The 17941-nt window shown below is 42.4% G+C and overlaps 1 protein-coding gene across 1 annotated transcript in view; it reads right to left on the bottom strand.

The window, feature by feature from the left end:
* The window catches only part of LOC122558129 (mucin-6-like), a 189202-nt gene that overhangs the window by 159404 nt on the left and 11857 nt on the right, over nucleotides 1-17941 (bottom strand). Inside the window, exons 2-4 of the mRNA XM_043706448.1 lie at nucleotides 14448-14494; nucleotides 1039-1148; nucleotides 765-916 (exon numbers count right to left, since the gene is read on the bottom strand). Coding sequence (XP_043562383.1) covers nucleotides 765-916; nucleotides 1039-1148; nucleotides 14448-14494 — 309 coding nt within the window. The remainder of the gene's footprint in view (nucleotides 1-764; nucleotides 917-1038; nucleotides 1149-14447; nucleotides 14495-17941) is intronic.

Raw genomic sequence — 17941 nt, 5'->3', positions numbered from 1 at the left:
GCTTTTAGTATGATACCGACGTTATTTCCCTTTTCAATTTATGTAGGAATACTTGGGGATGAATATGATCAGACTTGTACTGCGTGCTAAATTTTTAAAAAAATTTGAATTAGAAGTAGTTAGTTTGATTCATTTAATTTTACCATTTCTTTTGTCAATAAAGTTCTGTTTTATTATTAAAGCAAAATGTGAGATATTGCATACTTATGGTTCAGCAAGAGACCAATTTGTTAAAGCTAATACCAAGCAAAATATGATCTATTAGGTTTCAGTCTAAGATCAGACTTTTCCAGTAATTAATACCAATAGTTGCTCCTTTGTTAGTTTAAGGTTTTCAGTTTCAGGAAGTAATTTAAAATTTATTCAAAAACCTATTTATTTACTTTCCTGCCTTGTTCACTCCCAGTCACATTAAATTTTCTAAACAGCCCTGAAACTGTTATTTATACAAATAGGTTTGAAGAAGTTGATGGAAGGATTAAATGCTATCACATGTGCATAATCTGACATTGTAGTAGTCTACTGAGGGAATGATGCATTATCATAGCAGTTAATTTTCTAACAACTAATTAGTTGGGTTACCATTACTCTGTTTCAATAATTCATGTGAAAATAAATGACTTCATGGCAATGGTTGAACAACAACAAGATGCATTGGCTAACAAATTTCCTTTGACTAAGACTTGTTTTTTGTCTTGCATACAACATAGTTGCCACTGTTTGTACAGCGGTCATTAAGAAAATAGAGGTCAAATATTTCTTACCACTTCATACAGTCCTTCACAATTACGTCATCCTGTCCATATGAATGCCCACCATATTCACATGAACAATTGTCAGGGTGAACACAGCCTTTTCCCTCATCCAGCACCAGACCATCCGGACATACACAACCGGATACACATTTTGTTGTTAACTGAGGAAATTGAATCAAATGTAATGGAAAATAATTAACTTAAATTTTACAATATATTGCACAAGGACAACTTTAATTGTTTAATCAGATATGTGAATCATACAAAATGTTTGCTTACTTACACATTGACCTTCTGCAGCCAGCATCTGACATGTTTGTGCACAAGCAGCTCCATATTCACCATCTTGCGCATTTGCACAGTTGAAGTAAACTTTAGGAGGATAGCAATGTTCTGAAAAGAAACAGAACATCTGTACATCAGTTTCAAAAGGTTTCTGTGCTATACTGCTTAAATTTAGTTGTTTTCTCGTTACGTATTGAATTATATACATAATATTCAAATGTGTCTATCTTATCTGAGCAACATTCCAGAGACATTTACACAAAAATAAACACCAAGATCAGACATCAGGTGGTGACAGTGAGAAGAGGGAACAAACAGATGATGACACACAATTTTAACTGTACTCATTTTAAAATTTATATACTCTATTCTCAATTTTAAACATTTATAACATAACTTCCTATGTGAACTGCTGACACTGTAATTATACCTTACAGTAGCTTTGATGCTGTCAATTTAAGGGAAATAAAGTTAAGAGCTAAGTTTTCTAATCAAGGCAAGTGTTTTACTTTCAAAAGCAACTTCTCAAACTTCCAAATGTGCCTTTCCTGTCCATTAAACATTTTTATACCCCCTTAAGCCCGATGGTCTGAAAGAAAGTGGCAGCAGAGATAGTGAATTCATTGATTACAACATTTCAAATTCCTTGGATGCAGGAAAGGCAAAGCATCAGAAACTAGGAAACTACAGAGCAGTTAGCTTAACATGTATCACCAGAACATTTTTGGAAACTATTATTGAGGATGTTATAACAGGACATTTGAAAAATACAATTAATCAGAGTCAGCATGCCTTTATGAAGGGCAAATCATAATTGACTTATTCCTTAAAAATGTAAGAATCCTGCAAATGTAACATATCTGGGATTACAGAAGATATTTGATAAGAAGCTGCACAAAAGGTTAATACACAAGATAAGATCACATGAGATTAGCAGTAATGTTTTAGGATACAGAATTGGCTAATCGACAGCATGCACAGAATGAGGAAAAGCGGGTCATTTTCTGGTTGGCAAGATGCAAATATAGGATGCCACAGGGTTTGATCCTCAGGCCTCAACTATTTACAATCTATATTAATGATTTGGATGGAGGGATAGAAAGTTATGATAGCCGAAACTGCAGATCATGACAAAATAGGTAGGAAAATAAGCTACAATGAAGAAATAATAAATTTACAAATAGATATAGATAGGTTAGGTGAACGGCTAAAATTTGGCAGATGAAATGTGTGCAGGATTAAATGTGTGCAGGAATTGCAGAAAACGAATATGCAGGTTCAGCAGGTAATAAGGAAAGCAAATGGAATTTTGGCATTTATGACTAAAGGACTAGAGTATAAAAGTATTGAAGTGTTGTTGCAACTTTACTGGGTAGTAGTGACTCCCCATCTGAAATATTACACACAACTTTGGATTCATTACTTGAGGAGGAATATAGTTGCATTGGAGGTACTTCAGACTAGGCTCACGAGGTTTATTCTAGAGATGAGGGATTTGTTTTATGAAGAGAGATTGAATAGTTTAGGCTTACAATCTCAGGAGATCAGAAGAATAAGAAGAGATCAGAAGAATAGGAGGAGATCTAACTGAGGTGTATAACATGCTAACAGGGACTGACAAAGCAAACATAGAAAGGATGCTTCCTCACGTGGGGTAATCCAGATCAAGAGGTCAGAATTTTAGGATAAGAGGTAGCAAACCTAAATAGAGATGAGGAAATATTTCCTCTCTCAAAGGGTCATGATTCTGTGTAATTAATTATCCCAAAACATGGTGGATACTGGGACACTGAGTAAATTTAAGGAGGAGATAGACAATTTTAAAATTTGTAATGGGCTGTAGAAATTGGAACAAGGTGGACTTCATTAACAATGAACTCCTTGATTGGGGTTAGCATGCCCTTCAGTTTAGGGTGGTGACTCTGTATTAGCTGGTGTATTATTGCTGTTTTGAGGGAAACCTGATTTCTGAACTGGCTGAATTATTTAGCTGGTTTGTTAACTTTTGTTTTTTTCAGTGAGGACTGATTTCTAAACTGCCTGATCCACACAGACAACTCTTCTCATTAGGGGGTTGTTGTTTCACTGGCTGGTTACAGCACATGTTACTCTTTTCTCCTCTTTGAGAAAAGGATAATGATTTTTGTAGCAGGGTTTAGCCCTTGGACTCTACTTTGCTTTTTGTATGTGTCTTCACTGTTTTTGGTGTTTGGACTGAGCCCTTCAGAGAAAATATATCTGACCAGATGAGCTCTTCCATGTGAAGACCTGGAACTGGGCCTCCGTAAAGACTCCTCACCTGTGTGCTAGGAGGTGAGCACTTGTATCCTGGAGTTTGGGAGTGTATCAAATCCCTGTGAGTTAACTGCTCCCTTATAATGTACTGTGTTCCTGTGAGTGGGCCTAGGTCTCAAAGGATGTGTCAGGCCTCAATGGAGACTGAACACCTGTATGCTGTGGGGTGTGCATTCCCTGCCTTCCAGAGTGGACTCTGCCCTTGGTTGTGGACTCTCTTTGCAATGGACTCTGCAGTTCAGAATGGACTTGCATTCTGACAATGCACTACTCTTCCTGGAACTGGACTCTACATTTTGGAGAGCGCTTTATGGTAATGGTATCTCCTACAAAAAGGACTGTTGTAATTGACTGTCTTGTTGCTTGTCTTGTGTCCCTAAGTCTGGCTGGTCTTATTGAGAGCTGGGAGGCTTAAGTTGTTCTGAAAGCTGTCACCCTGTGAGCTGGAGGGTAAGTAGGCAGGCAATCCTGCCAACCTGAAGGTTAGTAAGCTGTCGTGAAAGCTGGAGGGTGGGTAAGCCACCTTGATGCTCCCTGCCCCAAGAGCTGGAAGGTGGGTAGGCTGTTCTGAGTGCTGTTGTCTTGAGAAGGTGTAATTGTCACAGGTTGTCCTAGAGGTGGTTGGAAGGTGTAAGGGCAAACTTTGATTGGGACAGCTTCTGGGCTGCCCTGCATTCTGTATCCCAGAGAAGGGGACAAGCTATTTTAGAGGTGGCCAGAAGGTGCAAAGGATGGTTAGGGAAACTAGAAGGTGGGTAGGCTGTCCTGACTGTTATCTGTGGTGGCGGGGGGTGGGTTGGGAAGCAGGATGGGCTCTCCTAGAGGTGGCTGGGAGAAGATTGGGGTGGACTGAGCTGGAAGGGGTGTAGGGGCAGGCTGCCTTCTTCAGAAGTGGGAGAGGTGGATTGCTTGGGATCTATTTTATGTACAACTCCTCTGTAATTGGACTGTCTTATGTACATGTAATTGTTATTGTTTGTGGTGATTGAAACTGGTTTTTGAGGTTTGTCCTAATTTCCCTGAACTGTTTGAATGGTAGGGTTTGGGGCCTGGCTTTGCTCCTCTCCCAGGGGATTTACTGCCCTCAGTTTAGGGCACTGACTGCTAGCTGCTGCTACAGCCAGTGTTACTGCTGTTTTTGGAAACCTGATTCCTGAACTAGCTGAATTATTTAGCCAGTTTGTAACTGGTATTCCTTTTGAGGACTGATGTCTAAACTGCCTGATTTAAACAGTTTCAGGAGTAACTCAGTTGTCATTAGGGGATTATTTAACTGGTTACAGCGTGTTACACTTTTTTTCTTTAGGAAAGGACTATGCTGATTTCATGGCAGGGCTTAGCTCTTGGACTCTAGTTTTCTTGTCTTCACTGTTTAGTGCTTTGTTTTAGTACTGAGCCCTTCTGAAAATACAGATGAGCATTCCTGTGAGTAGGCTTGATCTTAGCACTAGGCCTCTGCAAAGTCTGGACATGTGCTGAATGTGAGCACTTGCTGTATCGTGGAGTTTGGGAGTAGACTTTGCCTTCAAGAGTGGACCAAACCCCTAAGAGTTACCTTCCCCTTTAGATTCTGTTTTTAGCAATGGACTCTGCAGTTTGGAGTGGATGCCATTTGTGACAAGGCACTGATATACTGGCATGGACTCCACATTTTGAAGAGAACTGTTTATGGTCATGGACTCTGTACCAGAAAGGACTGGGAGGCTCATAGGTTGTCCTGAAACCTGCCACCCTGAGAGCTAGAGGGTGGGTAGGCCACTGATGCCAGTTGCCCCAACCACCAGAAAGTGGGTAGGTCATTGTAAGTACTGTCCTCCCAAGAAGGGGAAGTCAGGTGTCAGAGCAGCCAAGCACCAGAAGGTGTAGGGCTGTGCCAAGATCCAGAAGGCTTGTGGGAAGGAGATGGGCTGTCCTAGAGGTGGCCAGAATGTGGGTCTGGGCAGTCCACAGGCCAGATTGCTCATCCAAGTGGGCAAGAGCCCAAATGCTATAGGGGCAGACTGTACAGAAGGTGTACGCCATTCTTGGCACTCATCAAGGCAGGTAATGGGGGCTGTCTGAGGTGGCTGGAAGATGCAAAGGGCAGTTAGGGAAGATGGGTAGGCTGTCCTGCCCATCATCTGGGGAGATGGGGAAGCCGGATGGGCTGTCCTAGAGGTGGTTGAAAGGTCGGGGCATAGGGGTGGGCTGACTTCATGGCTCGAAGGTGGGAGGAATGGGTGGGTTGCTGGGGTCTATATTGTATGAGAGAAAGTGAGGACTGCAGATGCTGGAGATCAGAGCTGAAAATGTGTTGCTGGAAAAGTGCAGCAGGTCAGGCAGCATCCAAGGAACAGGAGAATCGACGTTTCGGGCATAAGCCCTTCTTATGCACTTAATTGGACTCTTGTATGCATAAATGTCATTTCCAGTTTTGTAATGATTGAAACTGGGATTTGAGGCTTGTTATCATTTGATTGAACTAGTTGAACAGTAGGGCTTGGGGCCTGGTACAGAAACAATGTTAATTGTTTTGTAAACTGTACTCATGAATAAAATGATTTAAAACTTTTATTTAGGGTGCTGATTGGGCTACATGCAGTGTTACTGTTAACCTGGGGGCAATCAGGAAAGCTGATTGACCATACAACAGGAGCTGTAGAATCTCCTCAGTTTGGGGAACTGACTCTCCTGGCTAGGCCAGTCAGTGTCACTGCTGCTCTTGGTTCCCCTGAAACTGATCCTGAACTGCATAGCCAGTTTAACTGGTATTCCTTATTGAGGACTGATTTCTAAACTGCCTGATCGAAGTGTTACAGGTGCAATTCAGTTCTCATTAGGGAATTTTCACTGGCTGGTTATAGCCTTTACTCTTTTCTGTTCTTTTCTCAAAGTAAAAGTTTTGGGTTTTTGGCAGGGCTTGGCCTTTGGATTCTAGGTTTGTTGTTTTTGTACGTCTTCACTGTTTGGACTGAGCCCTTATCTGAAATTAAACTTTCAGATGAGCTGTTCCTGTGGGTAGGCCTCATGTCTGTAAAGACTGAACATCTGTGCTGGGAGGTGAGTACTTCCTGCATTCTGGAGTTTGCAGTGGACCAAACCCCTGGGTTAACTGCACCATTATTTATTGTGGGCCTGTTTCTGTGGACAAACCAGGCCTCTATGGAGACTGAACCTGTGCTGTGCATTTGCTGCCTTCAGAAGTGGACTCTGCCCTCTGTTGTGAATTCTGTTTTTAGCAGTGGACTCCATTACTGTCAATGTACTGTATACTGGAGTAGACTGGTCCTGGGAATGGACTCTACATTTTGAAGAACTCTTTATGGTGATGGACTGGGTACTAGAAAGGGCTTTGTTGTAATTGACAGTCTCATTGCTTATCACCTGCACTGTCTAGTGTCCCCACATCTAGCAGGCATCTGAGCAGAGAGGCTCATAGGTTTCTTGAAAGCTCAGAGCTGAAGGATGGGTAGGCCACCTTGATGCCAGTTGTCCTGAGCCAAAAGGTGGGTATGCTGTTCTGAGTTCCTTCTTCCCAAGAAGGCTTGTGGGCTGTCCTTCAGGGGACAGGCTGTCCTAGAGGTGGTCAGAAGGTGTGAGAGCAGCTGAGCTCAAAGTTTGGGAGAAGATTTGTAGTTCAGGTGCACGTTGTTGTGGTTCTGTTAGCCAAGCTGGGAATTTGTGTTGCAGACATTTTGTCCCCTGTCTAGGTGACATCCTCAGTGCTTGGGAGCCTCCTGTGAAGTGCTTCTGTGATGTTTCGTCTGGCATTTATAGTGATTTGTATCTGCTGCTTCCAGTTGTCAGTTCCAGCTGTCTGCTGCAGTGGCTGGTATATTGGGTCCAGGTCGACGTGGTTATCGATCAAATCTGTGGATGAGTGCCATGCTTCTAGGAATTCCCTGGCTGTTCTGTTTGGCTTGTCCTATAATAGTAGCATTGTCCCAGTCAAATTCATGTTGCTTGTCATCTGTCATCATAACAGCACACAAACCAACTGCCACTCAGACAACTCACCAGGACGAAGGACTCGATACCCAACATGAGCAAAACCAACGTAGTGTACAAAATCCCATGCAAGGACTGCACAAAACACTACATAGGACAAACAGGAAGACAGCTAACGATCGATATCCATGAACACCAACTAGCCACAAAACGACATGACCAGCTATCCTTAGTAGCCACACACTCAGATGACAAGCAACATGAGTTCAACTGGGGCAACTACTATTATAGGACAAGCCAAACAGAACAGCCAGGGAATTCTGAGAGGCATGGCACTCATCCACAGATTCTATCAACAAACACATCGACCTGGACCCAATATACCAGCCACTGCAGTGGACAGCTGGAACTGACAACTGGAAGCAGCAGATACAAATAACTATAAATGTTGGAGGAAACATCACAGAAGCGCTTCACAGAAGGCTCCCAAGCACTGAGGATGTCACCTAGACAGACAGGGGACAAAACGTCTGCAACATAAATTCCCAGCTTGGCGAACAACCACAACAAAGAGCAGCTGAGCACCAAAAGTGTAGTGGGCTGAAATCCAGAAGGCTTGTGGCTACCCTGTATGCTTCCCTTCAGGGAAGGGGATGGGCTGTCCTAAAGGTGGTTGAAAGGTGTCAAGGCCATCCACAGGCCAGATGGCACATCAGGGGGAAAGACCAATGGTATGTAGGGGCAGACAGCTGGAAGGTGGGTAGGCCATCCTCAGCACTGTTGCCCCAGGCAGGTACCAGGGCAGGCTGTCTGAGGTGGCAAGAAGGTGCAAAGGACAGTTAAGGAAGCTGGATACACCATCCTGACCACTGTTGTCCTGGGGCTGTTGGGGAACAGGATGGGCTATCCTAGGAGTAGTTGGAAAGTCGGGGTGGAACTGAGAACCAGAAGGGGCATAGGGGCAGGCTGCCTTCAAGTAGCCAGAAAGTGAGGGATGGGTGGGTTGCAGGAGAGTCTGTATTTTATGGACTTGTGTAATTGGACTGTCTAAATGTACTTTGTACTGTTTTGTAGTGATGGAAAATGGGCTTTGAGGTTTGTCCTCCTTTCCTGAAAACTAGTTGAATGGTAGGGTTTGGGGGCCTGCCTTTGCTGCCACTCTCCCTTGCAAAATTTTGTGTATAGCTGTTAATGTTAACTTTTGTAAACTTAAAACCTGGACATTTAGAATCTCCCAGTTTAGGGCACTGCTGGCTAGGCTAGTGTCACTGCTAAGTTCTCCAAAAAGCAGAAACTGATTTTGAAACTGGCTGGCTTACAAAGCTAGCATTCTTTTGTAGTCTGATTTTGAAATTGCCTGACTTAATGTTTCAGGTGTAATTCATCCCTCATTAGGAAACTCTTTCACTGGCTGGGTACAGCCTGTTTCTCCTTTTTTGAGAAGATCTGATTCTGTGGCAGGGCTTAGCCCTTGTACACTGGTGTTCTTGTATGTCTTCACTGTTTTTGGTGTTTGGACTGAACTTGTGGTGGTACATCCAGATGAGCTATTCCTGTAGGTAGGCCTCAAGACTCCTCAGCGTTGGTGGTGAGCACTTGCAACATCCTGGAGTTTGGGAGTAGACCCTGCCTTTGGGAGTGGACCAAACCCCTGAGTTAACAGCAGCCTTACAATTTACTGTGGGCCTGGTTCTCAAACTATGGAGTCTGAACACCTGTGCTATGGGGTGTATTTGTTCCCTTCAGGAGTGGACTCCACCCTTGTTGTGGATTCTGTTTTTAGCAATCTACTGTACATTGGAGTGGACTCCATTCCTGGGAATCGACTCTACATATTGAAGAAAAGTTTATGGTAATGGACTGTCTTGTTGCTTGTTGGGTTTATCACCTGCACTTGTGTCCCTGGGTCTAGCAGGCCTTTGAGCTGAAGGCTCATAAGTCAACCTGAGCTAGAGGGTGGGTAGACTGTCCTCAGTGCTGTCACCTTGGGCAGGTACTGTGGCAGGCTGGCCCAGAGGTGGCCAGAAGGTGGGTAGTCCTCCAGTCTCCACGGAGGACAGGTTTGCCTAGAGGTGGCCAGAAGGGGTGTGGGCTGCCTTAGTGGCTAGGTGGGAGGGTTGGGTGGGTTGCCAGGGTGTCTGTAATATACTGTTATATTCAGTAAATTGGACTGTCTGATTGCATTTACTGTTTCACCTTTTGATAAGGTGGGATTTGAGGTTGGTCCTCTTTTCCTTGTGAATGGGTTGTAAGGTGGAGTTTGGGGTTCTGGCTTTGCCCCTTTCCCTTTAAATTTGTTTTTTGTAAACTGCTGTTCATCGTTTTGTCAAACAGTAAAAATTACAATTCAGAATCTTGTTAGCTCAGGACTGACTGAGCTGGCTGGCCACAGCCTTTGTACTGCTTTTCATTTGATTTTGGGAACTTGATTCATGAACTGGCTCATCTGCATAGTTTAACTGGTATTCCTTTTGAGGACTAATTTCTAAACTGGCTGATTTAAAGTCTGTTACAGATGAGAACAAATTACATAGAATTAACTCTAAGCTGGTGGGCCACAGCCAGTGCACTGTGTACATGTAAATGGTGACTTCCAGAGAGGATACCAGCCTCTGCAGTATTTTAAGGTTGAAGGATTATGGAGTAGGCTGGAAAGTGTAATTGAGATGAGATCAGACATGATCAAATAGGTGACTGGGTCCACTCAAGGAGCTGAATTGTCTCCTTCTGCTTGTAATTATGTTCTGTCCTATATTTGTGGCCAAGACCATAGCTACTTTCACTCATGATTTGGAGATGCCAGTGTTGGACTGGAGTGTACAAAGTTAAAAATCACACACCACCAGGTTAGTCCAACAGGTTTAATTGGAAGCACAAGCTTTCAGAGCACCACTCCTTCAGATGATAGTAGACACAATTGAGGCACAATTTATAGCAAGAATTTAGTGATTTGACAAATTATACATCAAAAAAATCCTGTCTTTCATCTGTTCAAATAACAGTTTCTTGTGTAAATATAACCTTTTAAAAGTAGAATTCTCAGGTTAGCTATAAGTTGAAACTTTATTGCTGGAACAGCACAGCAGGTCAGGCAGCATCCAGGGAACAGGAGATTCGACGTTTCGGGCACAGGCCCTTCTTCAGGAAGGGCCTGTGCCCGAAACGTCGAATCTCCTGTTCCCTGGATGCTGCCTGACCTGCTGTGCTGTTCCAGCAATAAAGTTTCAACTTTGATCTCCAGCATCTGCAGACCTCACTTTCTCCTCCAGGTTAGCTATAACAATTGATGTTAGCTAGACAATATGTTGAAGGTGTTAGCCCCCTGTGTTCTGCCTATTCCATGATTTAGATTGTTTTCACTTAGATTTGAATTTGTTTTGCATGAATTCAAGCAGCTGTTGAGCAAAGTACAATGTAACTACTACAAATTCACCCCACAATGTGCATGTTCGTCTGTCTGGGTTGGCGTTTGTGTAATGTTTCAAGTCTGAGGGAGGGTGGGGGGGTTGAGTGTCTAAGTCTGTACAGTGCAATGGTGGTCATCTGTAATGTGACATGAGCCCAAGGTCCTGATTGAGGCCCTCCCTATGGCCCAGAACTTCCCCACACCTCCACTGCTTGCCTTTAAACAACTGCCAAACAAACAATGATCTGTTTTGAGGTTTGTAGCAAGCTGCCTGGTTCTTGGGACAACTCCATATAACCCTGTCACATTAGGTGCTGCAAGACTTCGGTGTGGACATGGGTACCATCATTACATGTGGGGACACCCCACTTTGTACATGGCAGGTACTCATGTGACTCCACCAACATTGTATCTTATACATGGCAGGCAAGAATGCCCTGAGGCATGGTACATAGGGAAACTGAGCAAAGGCTACAAATGGGCACTGCACAACAACAGGAATGTTTCTCTCCCAGTTGGGAACACCTGTCATCCAGGACATTTGACCTCCAACCTTTGGGTGACTATCCTCCAAGGTGGACTTTGGGACAGGCAGCAGTGAAAAGTGGCTGAGCAGAGGCTGATAGATCTAAGTTTGGTACTAATAGGAAGGGCCTCAACTGGGATCTTGGGTTCATGTTACATTACAGGTGACCACCATTGCCCTATACACATGCACACACTCTCACCCTTACAGACACACCCACATTCTCACAGGCATCCTCTCCAACTTAGACCACTCTACACTTGCACACACTTTCAGACACTTTCAACCCCCCCACCCCAGACTCCCACATTCCCAGCACCCCCTCAGACTTAAGATATTCTACACATACATACTCTCTCCACTCAACCTCCAACACACAGACCCACATGCACACTTTGTAGGGTGAATTTGTATGTGTGGAGTTAATTGTACTTTGCTCAAACTGCATGAATTCATGTAAAACTCTCATCTAAAGTGAGATAACAATTGATCTAAACATCATGGCATACACAGAACACAGGGCTAACACCTTCAACATTGTCTAGCTAACATCAATTGTTGCAGCTAACCTGAGAATGCAACTTTTAAAGATTTTGTGATTTTTCACATGAAAGTGAAACTGGTATTCAAACAGATGAGAAACTCAACAGACAAGGTATTAATGTATAATTTCAGTTAATCATACTGTAAATTCTGTGCCTTACAATTGTCATCCACTATCACCTGATGAAGGAGCAGCACTCCAAAAGCTCGTGTGCTTCTAATTACTATAATCTGGTGTTGTGGTTTTTATCCTTGTACTCAGCTATCTTTTTAGCATCGTACCCATTTAGTTAACTAATATCAATGTCTATCTGCTTGTGACCTGATGTAAGTTGCTGCTGTTTTTCAGACGACTCCCCTAAAGCTGCTACTTCACACTCTATTCTCCATAGAAGCAGACAATGACACAAACTGGATATGCTGCAATGTTTATCTTCACTCATGATTCAGATGCCGGTGTTAGACTGGGGTGTACAAAGTTAAAAATTACACAACACCAGGTTATAGTCCAACAGGTTTAATTGGAAGCACACTAGCTTTCGGAGCGACGCTCCTTCATCAGGTGATCAGGCAATTGTGTGATTTTTAACTATCTTCACTCAAGCCTCCTTCCACCATTGTTAATCTAATTGACAATCATTCTGATACATCCTCTCTCCTATTCAATTTTCCTTTAAATTCAAATTGGTAGTTACCTCAAATCCAAGAGCTAGCTCCAATTTTGAACTCTTTCAGAATTCCTGAACACACTCTTTAGCCAACTGAATCCAATGGACTTCAATTTTCACCCTAACTGCAAGTGTAACTATCTTACAAGTAACCGTATCAAACCCACATAATCTTAAACCTTGGATCACTATCCAATTCTCTTAAATGTGAGCCCCAGCCTTCTCTCTTTCAATACTTCATTCACACTTTTGTACCTTCAGTGCTTGATTTGAACAAGATGGAAACAAATTGTTCATAGTATGTGCATTGTAAACATGATTCAAACTAACTTGTTTTCTAATACAATTTCTCTGGCTTAAAACCTTTGACTCTTAATGCCATAAATGTATCTGTAGACACTTTCTAATCAATCTGTTCACTATGGAACTGCACACCTTGAAACAGGTGGCACTTGAAACCAGACCACCTGACCTGAAGGAACTGTACCACTAATCACAAGCTAAAATGTAGCTGCCATGTTATACTGTTGTACAATTACCATCGTATATCACTCCCTTCAGAACTTTGTCTCTCTATCATTTTAGACACTTTGGGTAAAATATTGTGATAGTGACAAGGCTCTTATCTGCCAGATTCCCAGGTCACCTTGTCTGTGAAGACCCTTTCCACCTTGTTACACAAAGGTATTTATCAGGCAAGCAGCTGACCATGGAACAACTCCTTACTGAGAGCAATGTCTAATACCTAGCAACTCCTCTGCAATCAATGACAGTAGAAGGCAAAGCTTTTGTCAGTTCTGCACCCAGTTGAGGTTGGACCAGGCACCTAAGTCATTGCAGGAAGGGGATCACAGCATAGGATTGTGAGGACAGCCAGGAAACAAGGGTATGACTGTTTTTAAGTGGACTTTCATCATGAGGAAACAGCCTGAGTTGTAGAGTCTTACAGCAGAGATAGGCCCTTTGGTCCAAACAGGTCTGTGCCAACCAAAATGTCTACCTGGACTAACCCCACCCCATCCAACCTCCTTGCACTTGGCCCATATCCTTCTAAACCATTCCTATCTATGTATTTGTCCAAATGTTAATGTCCCCACTGCAGCCACTTCTGCTGGCAGCTCACTCCATATATGTACCACCCTAGTTTTAAAAACCAAATTGTCCCTCTGGTTCCCTTTTTACTCTTTCTTTCCCCTCAATGTAAACAAATTCCCTCTAGTTCTAGATTCCTCAACCCTGGGGGAAAAAGACTGAGTGCATTCACCCTCTCCATGCCTCTCATGATCTTAGAGGTATATAAGATTCCCACTTCAGTCTCCTACACAAGAAAAACTCATAGCTTGTCCAACCTTTCCCTAAACTTGGACCGTTGAGTCGTGGTAACATGGTTGTAAATTTATTCTCTACTCTTTCCAGTTTAATGTCCTTTCTACAAGCAAGGTGACCAAAACTGAACACAATACTCCAAGTGCAGCCTCACCAATGTCCTGTACAACTGCACCATAATTTCCCAATTTCTATACTTGCTGCTCTGACTGCAGAAGGCCAGTGCCCCAAAAGCCTTGCCATCCTGTCTACCAGTGACTCAACTTTCACAGAACTGTGTACCTGAATTCCAAGGTCCCTCTGTTCCACCACTCAGTTTTTAATTGTCAAACCCCTTAACAATGCTATATGTTTCAATGAGGCAATCTTATAAATTTCAACAATGTTGAGTCCCATCTGCTTCATAAGAGATCCCCTCTGTATGGAGGATCATTCTGGTGATTAACTGATATTTTTATATTTACCTAAATTATACATATTTCAGGAATTATTTTCTCTGCTTTCCTCATACTTATGACACACTTCCCACCTTTCTCAATCCTCACACTGCTCCATCTCCTTTGTTCCTCCTTTTTTCATTGCTGCTTCCTCCCCATTCTCTCAACAGCTTCAACCCAAGACAATCTAACTGCACATTTTTCCAGGAGGTATGATATTCACCCAGATAACTACTCCAAAAATAATTAAACACAATAAAACTGCATCTTTGCTCTTACCCTGAGGATCCTGACCAGTGCACTTCAGATTTCCATTCTCACACACACTGTCAATAAAAAAAAAACAATTTACATTTGTTAATAATTAGGTTTTTTGCACATGTTCATTTCAAATTGAATGTTCAGCACATCATTCTTATGGTAGAAGAATGAATTGTTAACTACTGACCTTTACGGTAAGCCCCTCAATCATTTCTCTCATTCTCATTTCTGAGAGTTGGGCCATGATTGTCCAAGAGAAAAGTCCATACTTACAAGCAAAGTACTGCTGTGGTTTGCCAATGCCTTCTGCAGGATGGCTGACTGGGAATTTATCCCACTCCTATTCACCAGATGTACTTGATGGATTTCCAGCCTAGTAATCAACCTGACGAATCACGTTACAAACATACCTTCTATAAATAAGACCTGCTGTGGAATTTAAAGTCTAGAGTTCTGGCCCAGAGATGAAACCCTAATATGGCACAAGTACTCCCTCCAAAAGAATAATGAGGAGAAGTACTGAAGGGACTGACATCCTTGGAGGTTGATAAATTACTACAGCCTGATTGGTGGAGTGCAGGTAAATGAAGCAGAGAAAAATCTTGTATGCTCTGAGGATCATTTTCCAATCCTCACCAGTCATGAAATGTACTGTTTTGTTTTAATATCTTCATATCAGCAAAATAATTACAGGCCAATTTGTCTGACTTTGGTAGTGGGCAAACCTTTGGAATCAATTCTGAAGGAATTCATGAACTAGATAGATTTCTAATAATTGATAATGGCTACATGGTTGCCATTAGCTAGCTGTATATACCAGTTTCTTTTCACTGAATTCAAATTTTACCATTTCCCAGAACGGAATGTAAGTTAGCAGCAAGCTAACTGCTGGAAAATGGAATTAGAATAGGTGGTTGTTTATGATCAGCAGAGATGTACCTTTTTTTTTCTGTGCTGCAGTTCTCTTTGATTCTATAATAATAGTTAAAATGATAAGCACACAGAACTCCCCAATTTACCTACTTTTAGATCCATCAACAGAAAGCATGGACCAGGCTGCTGTACTTAGAATCTATTTTTAATAAATAGACATTCTTAACTACAGATAAACTATCCTGAACCATCGACATAGAATTCTACCACTCAAAACTCTTACCATTATAAACTCCTCTTCTATACACATAGACAGACCGACACAGATAAGAAAAATAAGAATGTCATGGGTGGAGGAAAAGACTGGGAAAGCAGTTCAGTGGTCTCTCCACAGAAACACTGAGAACTTTTGTGCTGATCAGAACACTACTTTTGATATCCATTCTCCAGATAATTTCACCTGTTTGCAAGAGGCTCAGGGTAACTGGTTCTAACTTATAAAAGTCTTTGACTTATCAATTTAAAAATTAGTTTAAAGCACCGTGAAAGAGAAAATAAGTTGAATATCTTAAGGTTCAAGCTTCATTTTACTGAAGTGAAAAGTGACAGCTCCTGCCTTTGAAGAGGTCCATGTGCTTCTCCCCTTCACACCACTAAAACATACAGCTACCTAGGAGCCAATCACATAAATGTTGGCAGACAGAAGTCTTTGTCATCACTAATTAGTCCACACACAAATCAGCTACTTCTTATCAGCCAAAGCTCCGTTCACACGCAACACTTACTTCAGCTTACCAGAATGCTTGAATCAAAAGCTGTGTATCAGGTTACTTGCTTTTAAGAAGGTGTAGTAACATTTCAAAAATGTTTTAAAGCAGTTATTTTCCTAATTCAGTGTACAATTAAAACAAAAATTTAAAAAAACTTATTACGTCAGAATCAATCTGATTTTTATTGTACTTTTTATTCTGTAAACATATTCATCTCCTCACTATCTAGCCTGTTATTGACTTGACACTCACTGAATTTTCCTCTATCTGTCGTAGTTACAACATATTCACATCATTGAGTTTCTGTTTGGCTTCAGTAGGTCCTGCAAGTGGACCTTTTAAAGGTTCTCCATAAACAGGTAGCAATAGTAAACTGTGTCTTGTGCCACGAAATTTGAAGCTTTGGTATTTTTACTTGCTCTAGCTTCAAGTTTGTTCAATTATTTAAATGCTTTTGGCCATCTGACATATTTTGGTTTATTTTTCCAAAGATTTGACACATCAGTTTGTTGTCCCTGAACAGTGATTTATAATTTTTTCTTCAATTTAATGATCTTGACACCTCCTGCCCATATCAGTTCAAAAAGACTGAATCTTGTGGGCCTGTTAGCGATATCTGTAACAAGGGAATTTCGTTGTACCAATCATTATATTCTTGATAATACGTTTGATGTCATCTTATGATTATGATGTTAAGCTGAAGACATACATTGCTTTATTTCCAAACAATTCACTATTTCACAATATTTATGACCTACAATTCAAATCCTGATCTGGTTATATTTCTTGAAGCAATTTCTGGAATGTATTCTGGTTCAAATTCATGCAATCCCATGAATGATATGTGCAACCGCAATTTAGCTGGAAAAATATGGTAATGGCAGCTGAAAATGGTTGGGTCTCAGGTAGCACTTTGAAGAATTCCTGCAGTGATGCCTTGGGACTGAAATGACTGAATTCCAACAACTACAATCATGTTCGTTTGTGTTTGCCATGGCTATAACTGGTGGAGAGTTTTCCCTGATTCCTTTTGAATCCAGTTTTACTAGGTCTTCTTGATGTCACATTTGTTCAAATATGACCTTAATATGAAGTCACTCTTACCTACCAGGAGAAAGTGAGGACTGCAGATGCTGGAGATAAGAGCTGAAAATGTGTTGCTGGAAAAGCGCAGCAGGTCAGGCAGCATCTAAGGAGCAGGAGAATCGACGTTTCGGGATTGAGCCCTTCTTCAGGAATGAGGAAAGTGTGTCCAGCAGGCTAAGATAAAAAGTAGAGAGGAGGAACTTTGCGGAGGGGCGTTGGAAATGCGATAGGTGGAAGGAGGTCAAGGTGAGGGCGATTGGCCGGAGTGGGGGTGGGGCCGGAGAAGTCAGGAAGAAGATTGCAGGTTAGGAAGGCGGTGCTGAGTTCGAGGGATTTGACTGAGACAAGGTGGGGAGAGGGGAAATGAGGAAACTGGAGAAATCTGAGTTCATCCCTTGTGGTTGGAGGGTTCCTAGGCGGAGGATGAGGAACCTCTCCAACCATTCTTCCTCCAACCATTGTGTTGCTATGGTCTGGTGATGGAGGAGTCCAAGGACCTGCATCTCCTTGGTGGAGTGGGAGGGGGAGTTGAAGTGTTGAGCCACGGGGTGGTTGGGTTGGTTGGCCCAAGTGTCCCAGAGGTGTTCTCTGAAACGTTCCGCAAGTAGGCGGCCTGTCTCCCGATATAGAGGAGGCCACATCGGGTGCAGCGGATGCAATAAATGATGTGTGTGGAGGTGTAGGTGAATTTGTGACGGATATGGAAGGAACCCTTGGGGCCTTTGAGGGAAGTAAGGGGGGAGGTGTGGGCGCAAGTTTTGCATTTCTTGCGGTTGCAGGGGA

The sequence above is a fragment of the Chiloscyllium plagiosum genome, chromosome 16 (assembly GCF_004010195.1).
Source record: "Chiloscyllium plagiosum isolate BGI_BamShark_2017 chromosome 16, ASM401019v2, whole genome shotgun sequence".
In the NCBI taxonomy this organism is placed as follows: Eukaryota; Metazoa; Chordata; class Chondrichthyes; order Orectolobiformes; family Hemiscylliidae; genus Chiloscyllium; species Chiloscyllium plagiosum.
The sequence above is the reverse complement of the archived record's forward strand: the minus strand, read 5'-3'. Positions and strand labels throughout refer to the sequence as shown.